Source organism: Cnephaeus nilssonii, assembly GCF_951640355.1.
Source record: "Cnephaeus nilssonii genome assembly, chromosome: 17".
In the NCBI taxonomy this organism is placed as follows: Eukaryota; Metazoa; Chordata; class Mammalia; order Chiroptera; family Vespertilionidae; genus Cnephaeus; species Cnephaeus nilssonii.
The window spans coordinates 52,790,070-52,806,284 of record NC_137088.1 but is presented as its reverse complement, the minus strand read 5'-3'; the positions used below and the strand labels follow the sequence as shown (position 1 = coordinate 52,806,284).

At 43.9% G+C, this 16,215-nt stretch overlaps 1 protein-coding gene across 3 annotated transcripts in view; it reads right to left on the bottom strand.

Moving 5' to 3' along the window:
- Positions 1-4,661, bottom strand: part of SLC25A26 (solute carrier family 25 member 26) — a 146,720-nt gene extending 142,059 nt beyond the window's left edge. The window contains exon 1 of one of the 3 annotated variants that reach the window (XM_079795780.1): positions 4,537-4,661. In XM_079795780.1, the coding sequence (XP_079651906.1) occupies positions 4,537-4,569 (33 nt within the window). In that variant the 5' untranslated portion in view covers positions 4,570-4,661. Of the gene's footprint in view, positions 1-3,815; positions 4,441-4,536 lie in introns of those variants that run through there. The other 2 variants (XM_079795781.1, XM_079795782.1) reach the window with 2 other exon arrangements.
- Positions 4,662-16,215: the final 11,554 nt, after the last annotated feature.

Sequence of the window (16,215 nt, the reverse complement as noted above, 5' to 3'; positions counted from 1 at the left end):
CAATTATTTGAAGAATATCTGAATTAATGATTATAAGAAAGGGTTCCTACCCATATTTTAAAGGGTACAACAAGTCAACCTTAAAAAAGTACAACATTTTTTAAAAAATTGCAAAACTCAGGATCAAGCAATTCCCAAAAGAAAAAGATAAATGGCCAACAAACTTATGAAAAGATGTTTCCCCATCATTAATGACCCAATAAGAACAAATTAAAACATTTTCCCAACTAAACTAGAAAAGATTAAAAATATAAATAGTTATGGGCATTGTAAAGGGAAACAAATTATTATAGCCTACTGAAGGGCAATTTGGTAAAATGGCAATTTTAATTTATAAAACCCTTGACCCAGCTATTTTATTTCTACATATTTCTCTCACTCACAGAAATTCATAAATATACAAGAATATTTACTGCAGCATTGTAACTAAAAAGCAAGAAATTACCTAAATCCAGGGATCTTGTTAGATCAATTCATGTATCTGAGTAATGTACTGCCACACAGCCTTGAAGAGAATGAGGTCAATTGGACTCACTGGCACAGAAACATGTTAGATTATTAAGTTAATCAACTTAGCTGTACAGCAATATATGTTAATCATCCTGCCTCTCCAAGAATGTGTAACTCTTTGTGTATGCATAGTTAGAAGTCCAGAAGCAGACACACTAAATTGCTAAAAGTTATTACCTCTGTGGAAAGAAACTCAGGATGAAGAGAATTTTTCCTATCTTGTTAATTTTTGTACTGTTCAAATTTGGTTATGAGTATTGCAGACATATAAAAGTAAAGCTATTCAAAATCCCTCGTAAAATAAACCCTAATTCACTGGTTGCATTTGGTATGGAATAGGGACTCAGTAAGGGGAACTAAGAACCTCGATCTACGAGCCGAGGTAATTTTTGTAAACTACCTGCCGGGCTTCATTTCACTCTAATGCACCTGAGCCTCTCGTGACGTCTTGAAATTTCTCATTTCTGTGTTCCTGCTTCGACCTCTCTCTCAACCTGGAATGCCCGTCCTATGGCCGCTGTCTCCTGAAGCCAGCAGATCACCTGTTCCCCTGCCACCACACACACACACACACACACACACACACACACACACACACCCCTGCCTAAGCATAAAAAAGATTTTTGTTCTGAATTATGTTATATGACTAGACAATAAGTACTGCTCAAGTTATTTTTGATACATTTTTTACAAAGAAACAAAAATCTTTTTTTAAAAAATTTTATTGTTGAGAGTATTACATGTTTTAAATTACAGCATCCCAATAGTTTTACTATTTTTCATTTCTCAATTACAGTCAACAAGTTTTTAATTTTTAACGCTGACAAGAAGTGTTAAAAGTCATTAAATTAACATAATTTTTCTCATCACTAAGACCACTTCGCATGATTTCCACTTGCATTTCATTTTTACAGCATTACACTACCATGCTTTTCACTGCAGAGCACCAACACTGCCAAAGTCCTTTCACCTGCAACCTAGGACTGGTTAAAAGTAACTGTGGCTGGGATGTTTTTGGTTTCATGGTAGAACAAGCCAGGTGAGGAGATGAACTACAAAGTCAATGAAATAGTGAGGTACTGAAGAGGAGAGAAAGAAGAGGCAGGCAGGAAAAAATAAACAAGTGGGACTACATCAAACTAAAAGCTTCTGCACAGCAAAAGAAACCATCCTCAAAATGAAAAGGGAACCCTGTATGGGAGAACATATTTGCCAATGATAGATATGATAAGGTCTTAATTTCAAAAATATATAAAGTACTCATACAACTCAACAAAAGGAAGACAAACAATCCAATTTTTTTTAAAAAAGGGCAAAAGACTTGAATAGACATTTCTCTAAAGAGGACATACAAATGGCCAAGAGATATATGAAAAATTGCTCGTCACTAATCATCAGAGAGATGCAAATTAAAACAATGAGATACCACCTCACATCTGCCAGAATGGCTACCATCAATAAATTAACAAGTGCTGGTGAGGATGTGGAGAAAAAGGAACCCTCGTGCACTGCTGATGGGAATGCAGACTGGAGTATCTACTGTGGGAAACAGTGTGGAGTTTCCTCAAAAAATTGAAAATGGAACTGCTATTTGACCCAGTGACCCCACTTCTAGGAATATATCCTAAGAATCCTGAAACACCAATCACAAAGAATATATGCACCCCTATGTTCATAGCAGCACAATTTACAATAGCTAAGATCTGGAAACAGCCCAAGTGCCCATCAATACATGAGTGGATAAAAAAGCTGTGGTACATTTACAAAATGGAATACTAGGCAGCTGTAAAATAACAAAAACACAAGGATCTCTTACCCTTTGAGACAGCATGGAGGGACTTGGAGATAATTATGCCAGGTGGGAAAAGCCAGTCAGAGAAAGACAAGTATCACATTATCTCACTTATATGTGGAATCTAATGAACACAAGTTTATGAATAAAGTAGAGCCAGAGGCATGAAAACATGAAACACACTGACAAATCTCAGATGAAAGGGGGGTAGGATTAACCAAAGAAAGTATATGCATATATGATATATGTATTGCTCATGAACACAGACAATAGCATGGAGAAGGCCTGGGGCAGGGCAGGAACCAGATGGTCGGGGACAAGGGGGTAGGAAAAGGGAGGACATCTGTGATACTCTCAACAATAAAGATTTTTTAAAAATGAATGAATGAATGAAAAAATATAAATATAAAAAATAAAGTAGGTTCACCAATATTTTTCCATCTCTATCCCACCTCAGTTTCTTTCTTTCAGAATACTTATCTTTTGGGTTTGGTCTGTTTGCCATGGTATCTCTAAGGGTAATCACAGTGCCCAGAATACATGGCGGATAAACTATGTGCCGAATGAATAAAATGATTTGTCTTTAGTTGGAATAAAATCTAACTTCCTTGAAACTTGTTCCCCTTGACCCAAATTTCAACCTCTGTAACTACATTAAAAAATAAACGTATACCTTCCAACATGTGTACTACACTTTAATAAACTTTAAAACCATTGTTCTTCTGTTAACTTGGGCACTCGCCTGTTTTTAGCAGCTGCTACTAACTTCAGAGAGAGTATCAAGGAGCAGCGAAGGGCACGGAATCCCCGGTTACATTGCTAGGACCGGAATCTGTTCTCCAACGCTTACCTACATGAAATGGATTTCCTTTGTGTGATTTTGGACAAGTCACCTAACCTCTCTGCATCTCAGTTCTGCCATTTGGAAAATTCGAGTAAGACTTCAACTACGACAGAATTACTTGAGACGATGTAGGTAAAAGGCTCACCCCAGTTCCTAGAACAACGCTATCTGTCAAAACTACTACTGCTGCCCTGGCAGGCGTGGCTTAGTCGGTTGCAGCGGCGGCCTGTGCACCCAAGGGTCGTGGTTCCACATTCCCAGTCACCGCACAAACCTAGGCTGCGGGTTCAATCCCCATATGGGAAGCAACCAATTGATGTTTCTCTCTCCCTGTCCCTTCCTCTCTCTCTGGAATCAATGAAAAACATATCCTCAGGTGAGGATTAAAAAAAAAAAAAAAAAAAAAAAAAAAGCACCACTACTGATATCTCACTGGCTGGACAGGAAAACTCCTTGAAAGTGGTAACATATTCCTTTGTCTGCATCTCTAAAACCTAGCTCACACAGTCTCCACAGGTGTAGGTGGAGAACCATCATCCCGCAGGTCTGGCCTCGGCGCCCCCCCCTCCACCTCTCGGGTAACACTGCAGCCTGCCCGCGTCATCTTCACCACGGTCCTTCCTCGGCCAGCCTCCACCCCGGACCCACGCGGGGGGTGACCTTGCTCACCGGGTTATCTCCAACACCTGCAGCAACAGGCATTCCATAATTCAATGAAACTCCGCTGGGCCTCCATTTTTGGTGAGAAGCTTTTTAAAAGTTTTTTGTTTTTTTTCTTCCCACAACAAGCCGATCTCCGTCTTATTCACTGCCATATCTAGAATCCCCTACTGGACCTGCCCTGAGAGGTTTCCAAATATTTATTCAAGGACTGTTCCTTTTTTATGTTAGTAAGTGTTGATTCTAGTTGTTTTCTAAGGAATGAAGCACTACTGTCGTACAGGAAGCAGAATAACCAGGTTCATTATACAATGAATGAATGAATGAATGAATGGGAGTGTCATTTTTCCGAGACTGAGAAAAAATACAGAAAATGACAACTTGGTCTTGGACAGAGAGGGCTCTGAGCGTCCTGGGTAGGCGTGTTTGGTTCTGTTACTATACAGGACGCCAAGTTCTCCCGTGTAGTTATATTAATTGAAGCTTTTAAGGAGGGAAACGGTCTCCGTGCGGAAAACGAGGAGTCAGGCGGCCCCTCCCCGTCTCATCCCCGCAGCGGGTCCCGACAGAGGCGGCGGCGGCCCGCGCCCCGCGCTCGCTCCCGGGCTCGGTGACCTGGGACTAGAGGGCAGTTCGCGCCCAACCGGAAGACATCCCAGTGCGGGGGGGCCCCGACCAGCGCCACGCCGGCCTCCGGCCCTCCGAGCACCCCTCTACCGCCCGCACTCACCACCAGCGAGGCCGTGAAGCCGGGCCGGTCCATGGCCCGAAGACACCGCCCACGCTATAACCCGCTGTTGGGCCGAAGCGTGTCGCGGCCCCGAGCACTGGGCGCCGCCATCTTGAAGGCGGGGCCTGAGGGGCCGGTACTTCCGCAGTCACGTGAGGGCGAATCACAACAAATACACGTGCAACCAAGTCTGCTGGGCGGGAGCTCGGAGGAGGGCGGGGCCTGAGAGTAGGCTTGAGCGGAAAGTCCCGCTCTCCTCCGCCTCCTTCCCCCACAGCAGCCTGTGATTACGCGAGAAGACGGAGAAACTCTCGCGAGCAAATAAGCCTGGGCTGAGATCCAGGAGAGGGAACACCTCCAAGGGCAGCGTGGAGCAAAGTGCAGGGCGGAGGCTAGCGTGGAGGGACCGTAGGAAAGCAGAACTAGTTTCAGGGGACGAGGTTTCTCTTTTTAATCGGTTATTTTTGTCTTATTTCATCTCTTGGTTTTATCTGTACAAATATCGTCCGAATTACTATAAAACACACTCAACATCAGAAGATTATGATACAGAAAAACACTTCAAAAATAGCATCCTCCACTTGTTACTGGCTCTTATTACACTTATTTTACTTGTTCAATTATTTGCTTGCTCACCTTAACCACTGAGACAGGCTGAGCACTCCTGAGGTTACTTAGTAGCTTACTGCTGTGTTAGCAGTACCTGACACTTTGTAGACACTCAACATAACTTGTGAATGAATGAGTGAGTGAATGAATGAATGGTACTGAGCCTGGCGTGTAGTAGACATTTAAATGTTTCCTTCCTAGAGCTCCATTGGGGCATTGAAGGGCTGTAGAGCTGAATAAGGGGAGAGCCTCTGGGATGTTAGTTTTCATTTGTAGCATAGAGCAGGCTATTCAGAAAAAACCCTGAGAGAGTTCATTGACCAGGTGCATGCTTTAGGAAAGTAGTTTGGAACTAAGTATTAGCAACCTAACAATGTCCATAACATTTAACTCAGCAAAGATAACAGGAAGCCACTTACACATTAAACAGAAGAGGAATGGTTAGGTAAACTTTGTTAGATGCACTTCATGGACTATTCCCTTGGCAATGGTGCTTGTGAAGAGCATGTGCTATAATAACATGCAAAATGCTTATGAGATTAAAATAAGAAAAAATATAGCACAGTACATATGTACATCTGTTCATTCCTAATTAAAACTACTATTAAAAATAGTATTCCTAACTAAAAATACCATTCCATTCATTTTCTTAAAAGCTGCATTATTGTCCAAGACAATACAAAATAATTTTGATAGTAGCATTGCAGGGATACCTCAGATATATGAGGGGTCTGATTCCAGACCACGGTAATAAAGTGAATGTTGCAATCAAGAGAGTCTTAATGTTTTTGCTGGTGGAGGATCTTGCCTTCCATTTGTAAAAAAAAAAAAAAAAAAAAAAAAAAAAAAAAAAAAAAGCAACACCTGAGCTCAATAAAGCACAGCATAATAAAACAAGGTATGCCTATACTTTTTCTCCTATTTTTTATAATATAAAAAAGTACTTTAGATTTTTAAAAATAGCACACCCTTTATCACATTCTTCAAGACAAGGTATGATAAAGACTTCTCACTGTTGTGAGACTTGACTGCCTCTTCATACCTCATTCATTTTCCTAACATTGCCCACAGTTTTCTTCAAAATCCCAGTTAAGTGTCCTCTATTTGCTGCTAGAATTCTAACAAAAGACACTATAATTCAATATTAGTACATATATACCTATTAGTTATGACCTGGCATGACTTGACAGCTTAAAACATCAAACATTTACCATCTCAGGGTTCCTGTGGTCTGAAATCTGGAGGTGGCTTGCAAGTGCAGTCATGCTGAAGGCCAGGCTGCAGTTCCATCTGATGGCTCAAATGGGGGAAGACCCATTTCCAAGACCACTCACATAGTTGTTGGCAGGTGTCAGTCCTAGAGGGTGTTGACTGAGTGGCTCAATGTTTCCTTGTCTGTTGACCTGGGTCCTCCTTTAGGATGGGCTTCTCCATACAGAAGCTTGCAACATGGCCCCCCAGCTTCACCTGAGTAAGCAAACAAGAAAAAGTGAGAGAGAACACCCAAGATGGAAGCCACAGGATTTTGCAACCTAATCTCTGAGGTGACATCTCATCACTTCTGCCAGCCACACTCAGGGGCAGGGATGACAACGGGCAAGAGTACACGGCAGCAGGACTCAATAGGGGCAATTTTTGAGGCAACATATACATTGTTTTAATTTAAACTCTTTATTGCTGAAAGTATTACATATGTCTCCTTTTTCCCCCATTGACCTCTCCCCAGCTGTTCCCAGCCCCCAGCATATGTCCCTGCCCCCTACTGGCTGTGTCCACTGGTTATGCTTATCTGCATGCACACACGTCCTTTAGGTGACCTATTACACTCCCCTCCCACCCGAGGCAACATATAATTTACAATGCACCCCAGAACACTGCATGATGACTGGGCACATTAAAAAGGATCTTTATCAACCAAAGGACTTGTGTGCATGCATACGAGCCTAACCAATGGTTAAGGACAACAGGGGGGTGGGGGCATCCGTGGGGAGGGGTGTGGGATGGGAATGGGGGGATGAGGACAAATATGTGACACCTTAATCAATAAAGAAATTTAAAAAATAAATAAATAAATAAATAAATAAAAAGGATCTTTCTATTTTCCTATTTCTTTATTTATTTATTTATTTTTGTTAATCCTCATCCCAGGATATGTTTCCATTAATTTTCAATAGAGTGGGAGGGAGGGAAAAAGGGAGGGAGGAATAGAAAGAGAGAGAAGCATTGATGTGAGAGATACATGTCATTGACCAAAAATGAAACCTGAGACCTTTGGTGTGCAGACCAATCCTCTCACCACTTAGCAACACTGACCAGGGCCATTTGCTTTTGGTATTATTGGCCATTACTAAGGAATAATTATTATTGCTATGCCTATTATCATCATATGAATCTTTTGTTTCTGAACAGTCTCTAACTGAGCAAGTTGATGTAGACCTGCCTAGACTTGACAAAGAATAATTCAATTCTTTGATGAATCAATATCTGCCAATATTTTGTTAAATATTTGACCAAAGAAAATGCTGAGCTGTGGCTTGGTTTCCAAGATATCCTATATAATAAAACCCTAATATGCAAATCGACCAAATAGCAGAACAACTAGCAGAATGACCGGTCGCTATGATGCACACTGACCACCAGGGGGCAGACGCTCAATGCAGGATCTGCCCCAGCCCATAGGCCCCAGGCCAGCCAAGGCAAATGTCAGCAGGGGACCCCCGATTGCCCCATTGGTTGCTCCGTAGAGGGAGGCAACTGGTGGTGGCGGCAGGGGGCAGGGCCAGCGAGCCAGTGGCACCAGGCTGGCCAAGGAGGGTGCCAATAGGGACCCCGATCACCCTGCCTGTCGTCTCACAGATTGGCCCTGATCACCGGCCAGGCCTAGGGACCCTACCTGTGCACAAATTTCTTGCATCGGGCCTCTAGTATATAAATAACCAGGATGAAATTTGCTCAGTTGATTTTTATGTTTTTTGACAAAGATCTCTGCTCTATTAATTGTACAGATTATCCTAAAACATTGTGGCTTGTGCACTTACTGCCCATCAGTTTGGCAAGCCTGTCACGTTGAAATACAACACAGAGATGCCCTTGCTATAATTGCTATCCTCTGCTGAAGTGGCCACAGATTATTATGAGTCACCTTGCGACAGTTCCCTGACATAGATGACGACAGCAAGTGGTTTTTCTCAGCCACTGACCATTGTTATATCCAAGGGCAAAATGAGCCGTTTTTTTCTTTGTAGTACAGGAAATAATGAAAAAACATAATTAGGGCTCATGATCTTCTCATTACAGGAAATTTAAACGAAAGTGTCCACCATTTAACCACAGTCTTCTGGATAAGCACAAATAAGAACTCTTTATACTTCTTCAAATTCCAGTAGCAAGTGCTCAGCACCTATTACATGTCCACAAGAGCCTTTTTTCTGTATAAACATCTTACCCTCCCAACTTTATTTTATCACTAGAGGCCTGGTGCACAAAATTCACGCACTGGGGGGGGGGGGAGGAGTCCCTTAGCCCAGCCTGTACCTTCTCGCAATCCAGGACCCCTTGGGGGATGTCCACCTGCCCGGGGGCAATCGGGCCTAAGCCGGCAGTCAGACATCCCTCTGGCAATCTGGGGCTCTCACAGTCCGGGACCCCTCGCTCCTTACTGCCCACCTGTAGCGGTGGCAGGAGAGGCTCCTGTCACCATTGCAGTGCTTGCCAGCTGTGAGCCTGACTTCTGGCTCCTTAGTGCTGCCGCAGAAGCAGGAGAGGCTCCCACCACCACCGCTGCGCTCACCAGCTGTGAGCCCTGATGGTCAGTGCACATCATAGTGACCGGTTGTTCTACCGGTCATTCTGGTCGCTCCATCATTCAGTCAGTTTGTATATTAGGGTCTTATTATATAGGATGGTTAAGAGGCTTGCCTCTGGTCCAATTTCTTATCAATTCTTGATGCCCAAACCATTTCCTAACCCCTCAGAGACATCCCTCCTCTCCGCTCCTTTCTTTCTGTAAAATGCCTTGGTTTAGACCTTTAAAAATCATAACAGAATGGTTATGAATGTTATGATCCTATATAATAAAATCCTAATATGCTAAGTGCCCGGTCGTACAGTCGTCTGTTCAACCAATCAAAGCGTAATATGCTAATGATATGCTAAGGCCACTCAACTGCTTGCTATGACGTGCACTGACCACCAGGGGGCAGACAGTCAACCATTTGACCAGTCGCTATGATGTGCACTGACCATTAGGGGACAGACACTCCGACCAGTAGGTTAGCTTGCTGCTGGGGTCTGGCCAATCAGGACTGAGGGAGATGGGCCAGACATGCCCTCAAGTCCTCCCGCAGTCCCTCCCCAGCTGGCCAACCTCCTGCATCCCTCCCTGGTCCTGATCATGCACCAGTGGGGTCCCTCGACCTGGCCTGAACCCTCTTGCAATCTAGGACCCCTTGGGGGATGTCGGAGAGCTGGTTTCAGCCCGATCCCGCAGGCCAGGGTGAGGGACCCCACTGGTGCATGAATTCATGCACCAGAACTCTAGTTACGTCATAAAAACCTTCTTCTGACTCCATATCCCCATTTCCAGTTCATCAGTCAGTTCTGCAGGAGTAGAAGAAACTGCAACCATTTTATGTCAGGCCGCTGTGGACGACTGGCTCATTTCCCTATTTACTTTCTCACTGGATCAGCTGCCACCTGTGTCTTAGTTATTCCAATCAAGCCTAGACCCCTGGTTTATGAATGGAAAACAGTAAAACCCAAAAGGAAGGTATTGCCACTTTAGATGACAGTTGGCAAAGCTAAACATAGTCTTCACATATGATCTGGGAATTGTGCTCCTTGGTACTGAAATTAGTTGAAAACTTATGTCCACACAAAAACCTGCACATGGATGGATGTTTATAGCAGCTTTATTCATAATTTCCGAAACGTGGAAGCAATCAAGATGTCCTTCACTAAGTGAAGGGGAAATAAACTGTGGTCTATCCAGACAGTGGAAGAGTATTCAGTGTTAGAAAAAAATTAACTATCGCCTGATCTGAGTGGCTCCAGTGGTTGAGTGTCATCCTGTGCACCTAAAGGTTGCCTGCCAGTCCGATTCCCATCAGGTTTGATCCCAGTCAGGGCAGGCATGGAAGGCAACTGATCAATGTTTCTCTCTCACATAGATGTTTCTCTCTCTCTCTCTCTCTCTCTCTCTCTCTCTCTCTCTCTCTTCCACTCTCAAAGCATGTCCTTGGGGTGAGGATTAAAAAAGAAAGAAATGAGCCACCAATCCATGAAAAGGCATGAAGGAACCTTAAATACATATTGCTAAGTGAAGAAGCCAATCTAAAAAGGCTATATATTGTACAATTCCAACTATACAACATTCGGGAAAAGGCAAAACTATGGAGACAGCAAAATGGTCAGTGGTCCCCAATGTTTCAGGGAGTTGGGGATCAAGGGATGAACAGGCAAAGCATAGAGGATTTTTAGGACAGTGAAATTATTTTTCATGATGCTATAATGGTGAATACATATCATTATACATTTATCAATACCCATAGAATGTACAATACTGAGTGATTTACCTAAACTATAGATTTGGAATGATAATGATGTTTTAATGTAGGTTTGTCGGCTGTAACACATGTACCACTCTGGTGGAGGAAGCCAATATTTGAGGAGGCTGTGTGTGTGTGTGTGTGTGTGTGTGTGTGTGTGTATTGGGGGTTGGGGGTGGCAAGGAGTATATGGGAACTTCCTGTACTTTCTTCTGAATTTTGCTGTGAACCTAAAACTGTTCTAAAAAATGAAGTCTATTATAATAAAAAAGGAAGTCATTGTACTGTTCCTTGAGATTTGAAATAATAACATCCTTTAGTCAAATTCTATCCTCCTTCTACTCAGGGAGAAAGAAAGGGAGGGATGGAGGAAGACAGGAAAAGCGTAAAAGTAAGTTTATGTAAGAAAAGAAGAAGATCCATGTTTAAAAGACACGTTTTCTCCAGTCCAAATGTCCATCGGCAGATGAATGGAAAACCAAATATGGTGCATGCACGTAATGAGACATTACTGAGCCTTAAAAGGGAAGGAGATTCTGTCGCATGGGCGAACCTTGAAGACATTCTGCCAAATGGAATAGGCCAGACACAGAAGGACAAATACTATAGTGTTTTCTCATAAACAGAAGTACCCGGAGTAGTCAAATTTGCAGAGAAAGTAGAATCGTGAATACCAGGGTCCTAAGACAGGGGGAAAAGTTAATGTTTAAGCAAGGGTGGGGAATTTTTGTTTCCCAAGGACCATTTGGATATTCATAACATCATTCATGGGCCATACAAAACTATCAGCTTAGCCCTAACTGGTTTGACTCAGTGGATAGAGTGCCGGCCTGTGGACTGAAAGGTCCCAGGTTCGATTCCGGTCAAGGGCATGTACCTTGGTTGCGGGCACATCCCCAGTAGGAGGTGTGCAGGAGGCAACTAATCAATGTTTCTCTCTCATCGATGTTTCTAACTCTCTATCCCTCTCTCTTCCTCTCTGTAAAAAATCAATAAAATATATTAAAAAATAAAAAGATCAGCCTGCTATATTTGGTCAAACATTTAATTAACTCACCCCTAGTGCCTTGGCAGGGCCAACCAAATGATTTCTCGGGCCTCATACAGCCCGTGGGCTGGACGTTCCCACCCCTGGTTTAAGGGTGCAGAGTTTCAGCTGGGGAAGGGGAAGACGTTCTGGGATGAATGGTAGTAACAGTCGCACAACAATGTGAATGTACTTAATCCCACCCAACTGTACACTTAAAATGGTCGTTTTTATGTTATGTATACTTTGTCACCATAAACAAAAGACATTTTTTTCGTCCTAAGAGGTGGAACACATTTAACTTATTTCAAAGATGAAATGTTTCTCATCCTAAAGAATGCTACACAGCATTCTTTAATCTGCTTTAAGTTCTCCTTGCCCTTCAAGGCCACTCTGCTTCATAAATCAGAGTAGCTGGAGGGGAGCAAGAGGGAGTCAGTGTCAGCGGGGTCTGTTGCAATCATTCACTGATAATTCATGATGCGGGGAAGTGGGAAGGAAGGCTCGGTATTAACCAGGATCTCCCTCACCGCTCCCTCATCATTGTGGGCCTCTCCCTGCTCCACGTGCCAATTCCTGCCTTCCTCACTGTGCCCCTTGCAAACAGTTCTGTGGCCCTGTGGCCTTTTTATTGATTAGCCTCCATCAGCCCATCATTCAAAAGGGCACAGTCTTTTATTCTTCCGAGCTACCACCGTACCCTAAATGAACACGTTAGGCTTAGTGCTGCAGACGCATCATTAATCTCCTGGATCTTTCCCAGGGGAATGCCCTCACAGTTCAAAGAATCACTTGAGAAAGGTGAGCTAATACCCTCCTTTTGTTGTTTCTCTGATTCAATGTTGCTGACACGAAAATGGCCACTGTCCCCCCAAATAATTACAAGACAACACGTTACACTGTAGGGTAATGTGTCGCTCAGGTTCAGCCACTTTCTCGGTTCATCGTTGGTTTTGGTACTTTTGCCGGCTTCATTTCTCAACAGGCGTTTTCTATTTTTTTCCTTTAGCCAGAGTGACCTGGCCCTGGCTATCGCTTCAGTTTCTTGGCCGAGCAGCCCTCCTGCTTTGCTAATGAAGCTTTAGCAACACTCGCTTTTGGGTCCCTCAGAGGCGTCGGTCTTGTTCATCCTTTAGTCTCAGGGCCTTCCCAACCTCCACTCCCACGTTTCTCCTCACTCGAGGGCTCAGCTTAACGTGGTTTCCTCCGATGCTGTCTTCTCCTTCACATCACCCCTTCCCACTCGTTTCCTCCCATGGTGTCTACTTTTCCCGGTTGTGTCAAAATCCCCCTCCCCCCTCCCCAGCACTGACTGCAATTTGTAATTCTCTATTTCTGTGCTCATTTTTTAAATATCTGCCTCCGCCACTGGATTATAAAATCTATGAAGAAGGGGACAATGTCTGTCAAGTTCACCACTATGTACGCAGGGCCAGGCACACAGCGTGGGCTCAGTCGTTGGACCAAAGAAAAGAAGGGGAGGAGAGAGAAGGAGAGGAAGGGAGTGGAGGAGGCCATGGGACATAGTTGCATCTTCAGTTCCATAGCTAAGCCGACCTGCATGGGAAGGTTCGATAGGCATTGAGACTCCGAGGGCATGGGATGTGACTTAAATCTTCAGGGTGTCTTTTCCCTAGAAAACTGCTCCTTCTGTATTTCTGATAGCTGGGAAACAAAGCATGTCAATTCACAGTGTGTTCCCGGGGAAAGAGCACGTGGAATCAATATCACAATCTCTATCCTAATTTCTCTGCTCTCTGATTTCTATTCTAATTTCACTTCACGCTCCCGGGTACCTGGGGCCTGGCCGGGTGCTTTAAGCAGTCCCGTGTTGGCGGTAGTGCTTGTAATCTGCAGGAGGGAGGGAAGCACTTCCTCATCCCAGGGCTGCTGGCTGGCTGTGCTCCCTGGGAGCTCGGGTGTGCTTCCTTGTAATGCCGCTGAAGGGCCAGGCATGCCCCTCTGTCTCCCGGACAGAAGTCCCCCCCCCGCCCCCCCCCCCCCCCCCAGACAGAAACCCGCGGGAGACAGCGTTGCCTCAGCTCCGTCTGGCTTCCTGGCAATCCCTTGCTGCCACTCAGAGTAGGAGGGGTACAAAAGACAAAACAAAACCCCAAAAAAGCGAGTACAAAAATCAGCCCCTCTTGGCACTTCACTCTTTCTGCACAGCCGGCTGCTCCTGGGCAGGCCTTCTGCCCAGGCTCCAGCTGGGCACCTGCTCATGTCCGCCGCACCTTCAGACTGAGCCTTAGGGGTGCAGATTTCTAGCCTTCTGCGACTTCCTGTGGCTTGGGTCTCAGAGAACTGGGCGGATCCAGCAGGTCTGCAGGTTGGGGGCAGGGTGCCTGCAGTGCTCCTGAAGTGGAAGTGATGTAGGGAAGTCCCATCTCTCTTTTTTCCTAGGCGCACAGACCACCCGCAGGGGGCTCTCTGCCCAGTGTTCTACCAGGGGCTGGAGGCTCTCTGAGAGCCTCTGCTGGGCGTGTGGGTCAGCGCCCTCTGCAGCCCAGGGCTTTGGTGTGGAGCCATTGTCCCTGGTGCTGAAACAGAGACCTCTTAGAGTTACTTTATGCCCAAATCCAGACCTCTCTTTGCCTGGAATGTTGCGGGTTTGTCTTCCAAAGTAGACCACATTTCCACTGCTTCCCAGCGCCCGGTGCCACACGGGTTCCCCGTCCCATCTCTGTTTTCCTGAGTGGGGATCCCTGTGTGATCTCAGGGGGGCAGGGGCTCCGCTGCCACTATCTCTCTCCAGCTTCCAGGCTGCACACCTGCCAGAGCTGACTCACCCTCTCCCCGGCTCCTCCTGTCTTTCTCTCGCCTCCCCAGCATTTTTCGTTAATATGAGATAATGCTCATAAAAAATTACCCAGACCGTTTTTAACTTTCTGTCCTCTAGGTGTCACTTATGTCTACAGGAAAAGAAAACTTCAAGTTGAAGATAATAATGTAGATAGTTGATTATACTGGGTACACAATTACAGAGAGAGCACCCTACACGATTTTCTATGTTTATTTTAAACAGTTATTGCAGTTCACTCACATAATAAATTCAATATGATATATGTTGTTTTATTTGACACACTGACAATTAAATTATATTTTAAATTTATAGTTAAACACTTTAAATTATTACCTAATGATGTGTTTGGTATCCACAAAGTACCCAATCATAGAATTGGCCCCACTTTCTAACAGAACCCAAATTAGAGCAAACCCTCATTTCCTCAGATCGCCCCCAAATCATCCCACAAAAGGCCTAATTCTATAGCAGCTACTTGTTAAACACCCTCTTACTCACACACCCTGTGGTTCCCAGAGGTGTGCGTTCTCTTTCAATGCAACCAGTAATAAGCCAAAATTATCCAGTCACAGGTACGTTCTTGGGGGACTTTGACTCAATGGCGTTGACAAGTTGATTGTGCATATGGGCACAGGAGCCATGGAGTCAGTGGTCATGGTTAGGGTACCTTTTTTTCCCTTTTCAAAATTTTTAAATAATAGGATATTTATGTTTTATGTCTAGAGAAAGAACTGATTACTGTAATTAAAGATACTAACTAATATAAATGTTGATTATACTAGATATAAGGATTTCAGAAATATAAAGGTCTAAGTACAGGATAATTGTATTTTAAAACTATAGTCATAAATTTTAAATTATCATCATCAAATGTTTGTATATCTATGAGTGCTTAAATACATATAAATAAAAACATATCAATATCAAAGGATATCAAAAGATATTTTACTACAATTTGTTACATAAGTAATGAGTCAAAGGAATATATTAGGATTTAGGCCTTCCACGTAAAACTTAGTTATTTTATACCCAAATCAATTGAAATTTCTTTTGTCACCCAATAATTGTTAATTTTCAGTGTTTTTGCATGCCCTTCAACTATTTTTTTAAGACTCTCTTGGATAATCCTGACCTTATTTTATTTGTTCATATTTTATTAATATGTTTTTATTGATTTTCAGAGAAAGGAAGGGAGAGGGAGAGATAGAAAACATTGGTGAGAGAGAAACACTGCTTGGCTGCCTCCTGCATGACCCCTACTGGGAATCAGCCTGCAACCGGTGCATGTGCCCTGATTAGGAATGGAACGGAACAAGCATGGGACCCACTCAACCAACTGAGTCACACCAGCCCGGCTTGTTCATATTTTAAAATGCCATTGCAGACTTTAATTCACCCCCAAAATACTGACTACATCACCAGCAGGTGGAGACACCAAGTGCTTATGCTCAGAGCTGCGCATAAGCTCACCTGCAGACTTGCCCAGTGCAAGCACACATTCTTGAAGGAATAGGTGGTTGGAATCCCATGTTTATTTGAGCACCTACCTGCCCTCCTGTGGATCTTTCTTTTGAGAAAAGAGATGGGGGATGCAACAAATCTCTTTGGTAACCCCCATCCTCACCCAACCTGGGGCTGCCTTATACTCACCCCTTGAGTATAACTATTTAGCTGCCAAGGCACCTGGAATAAAT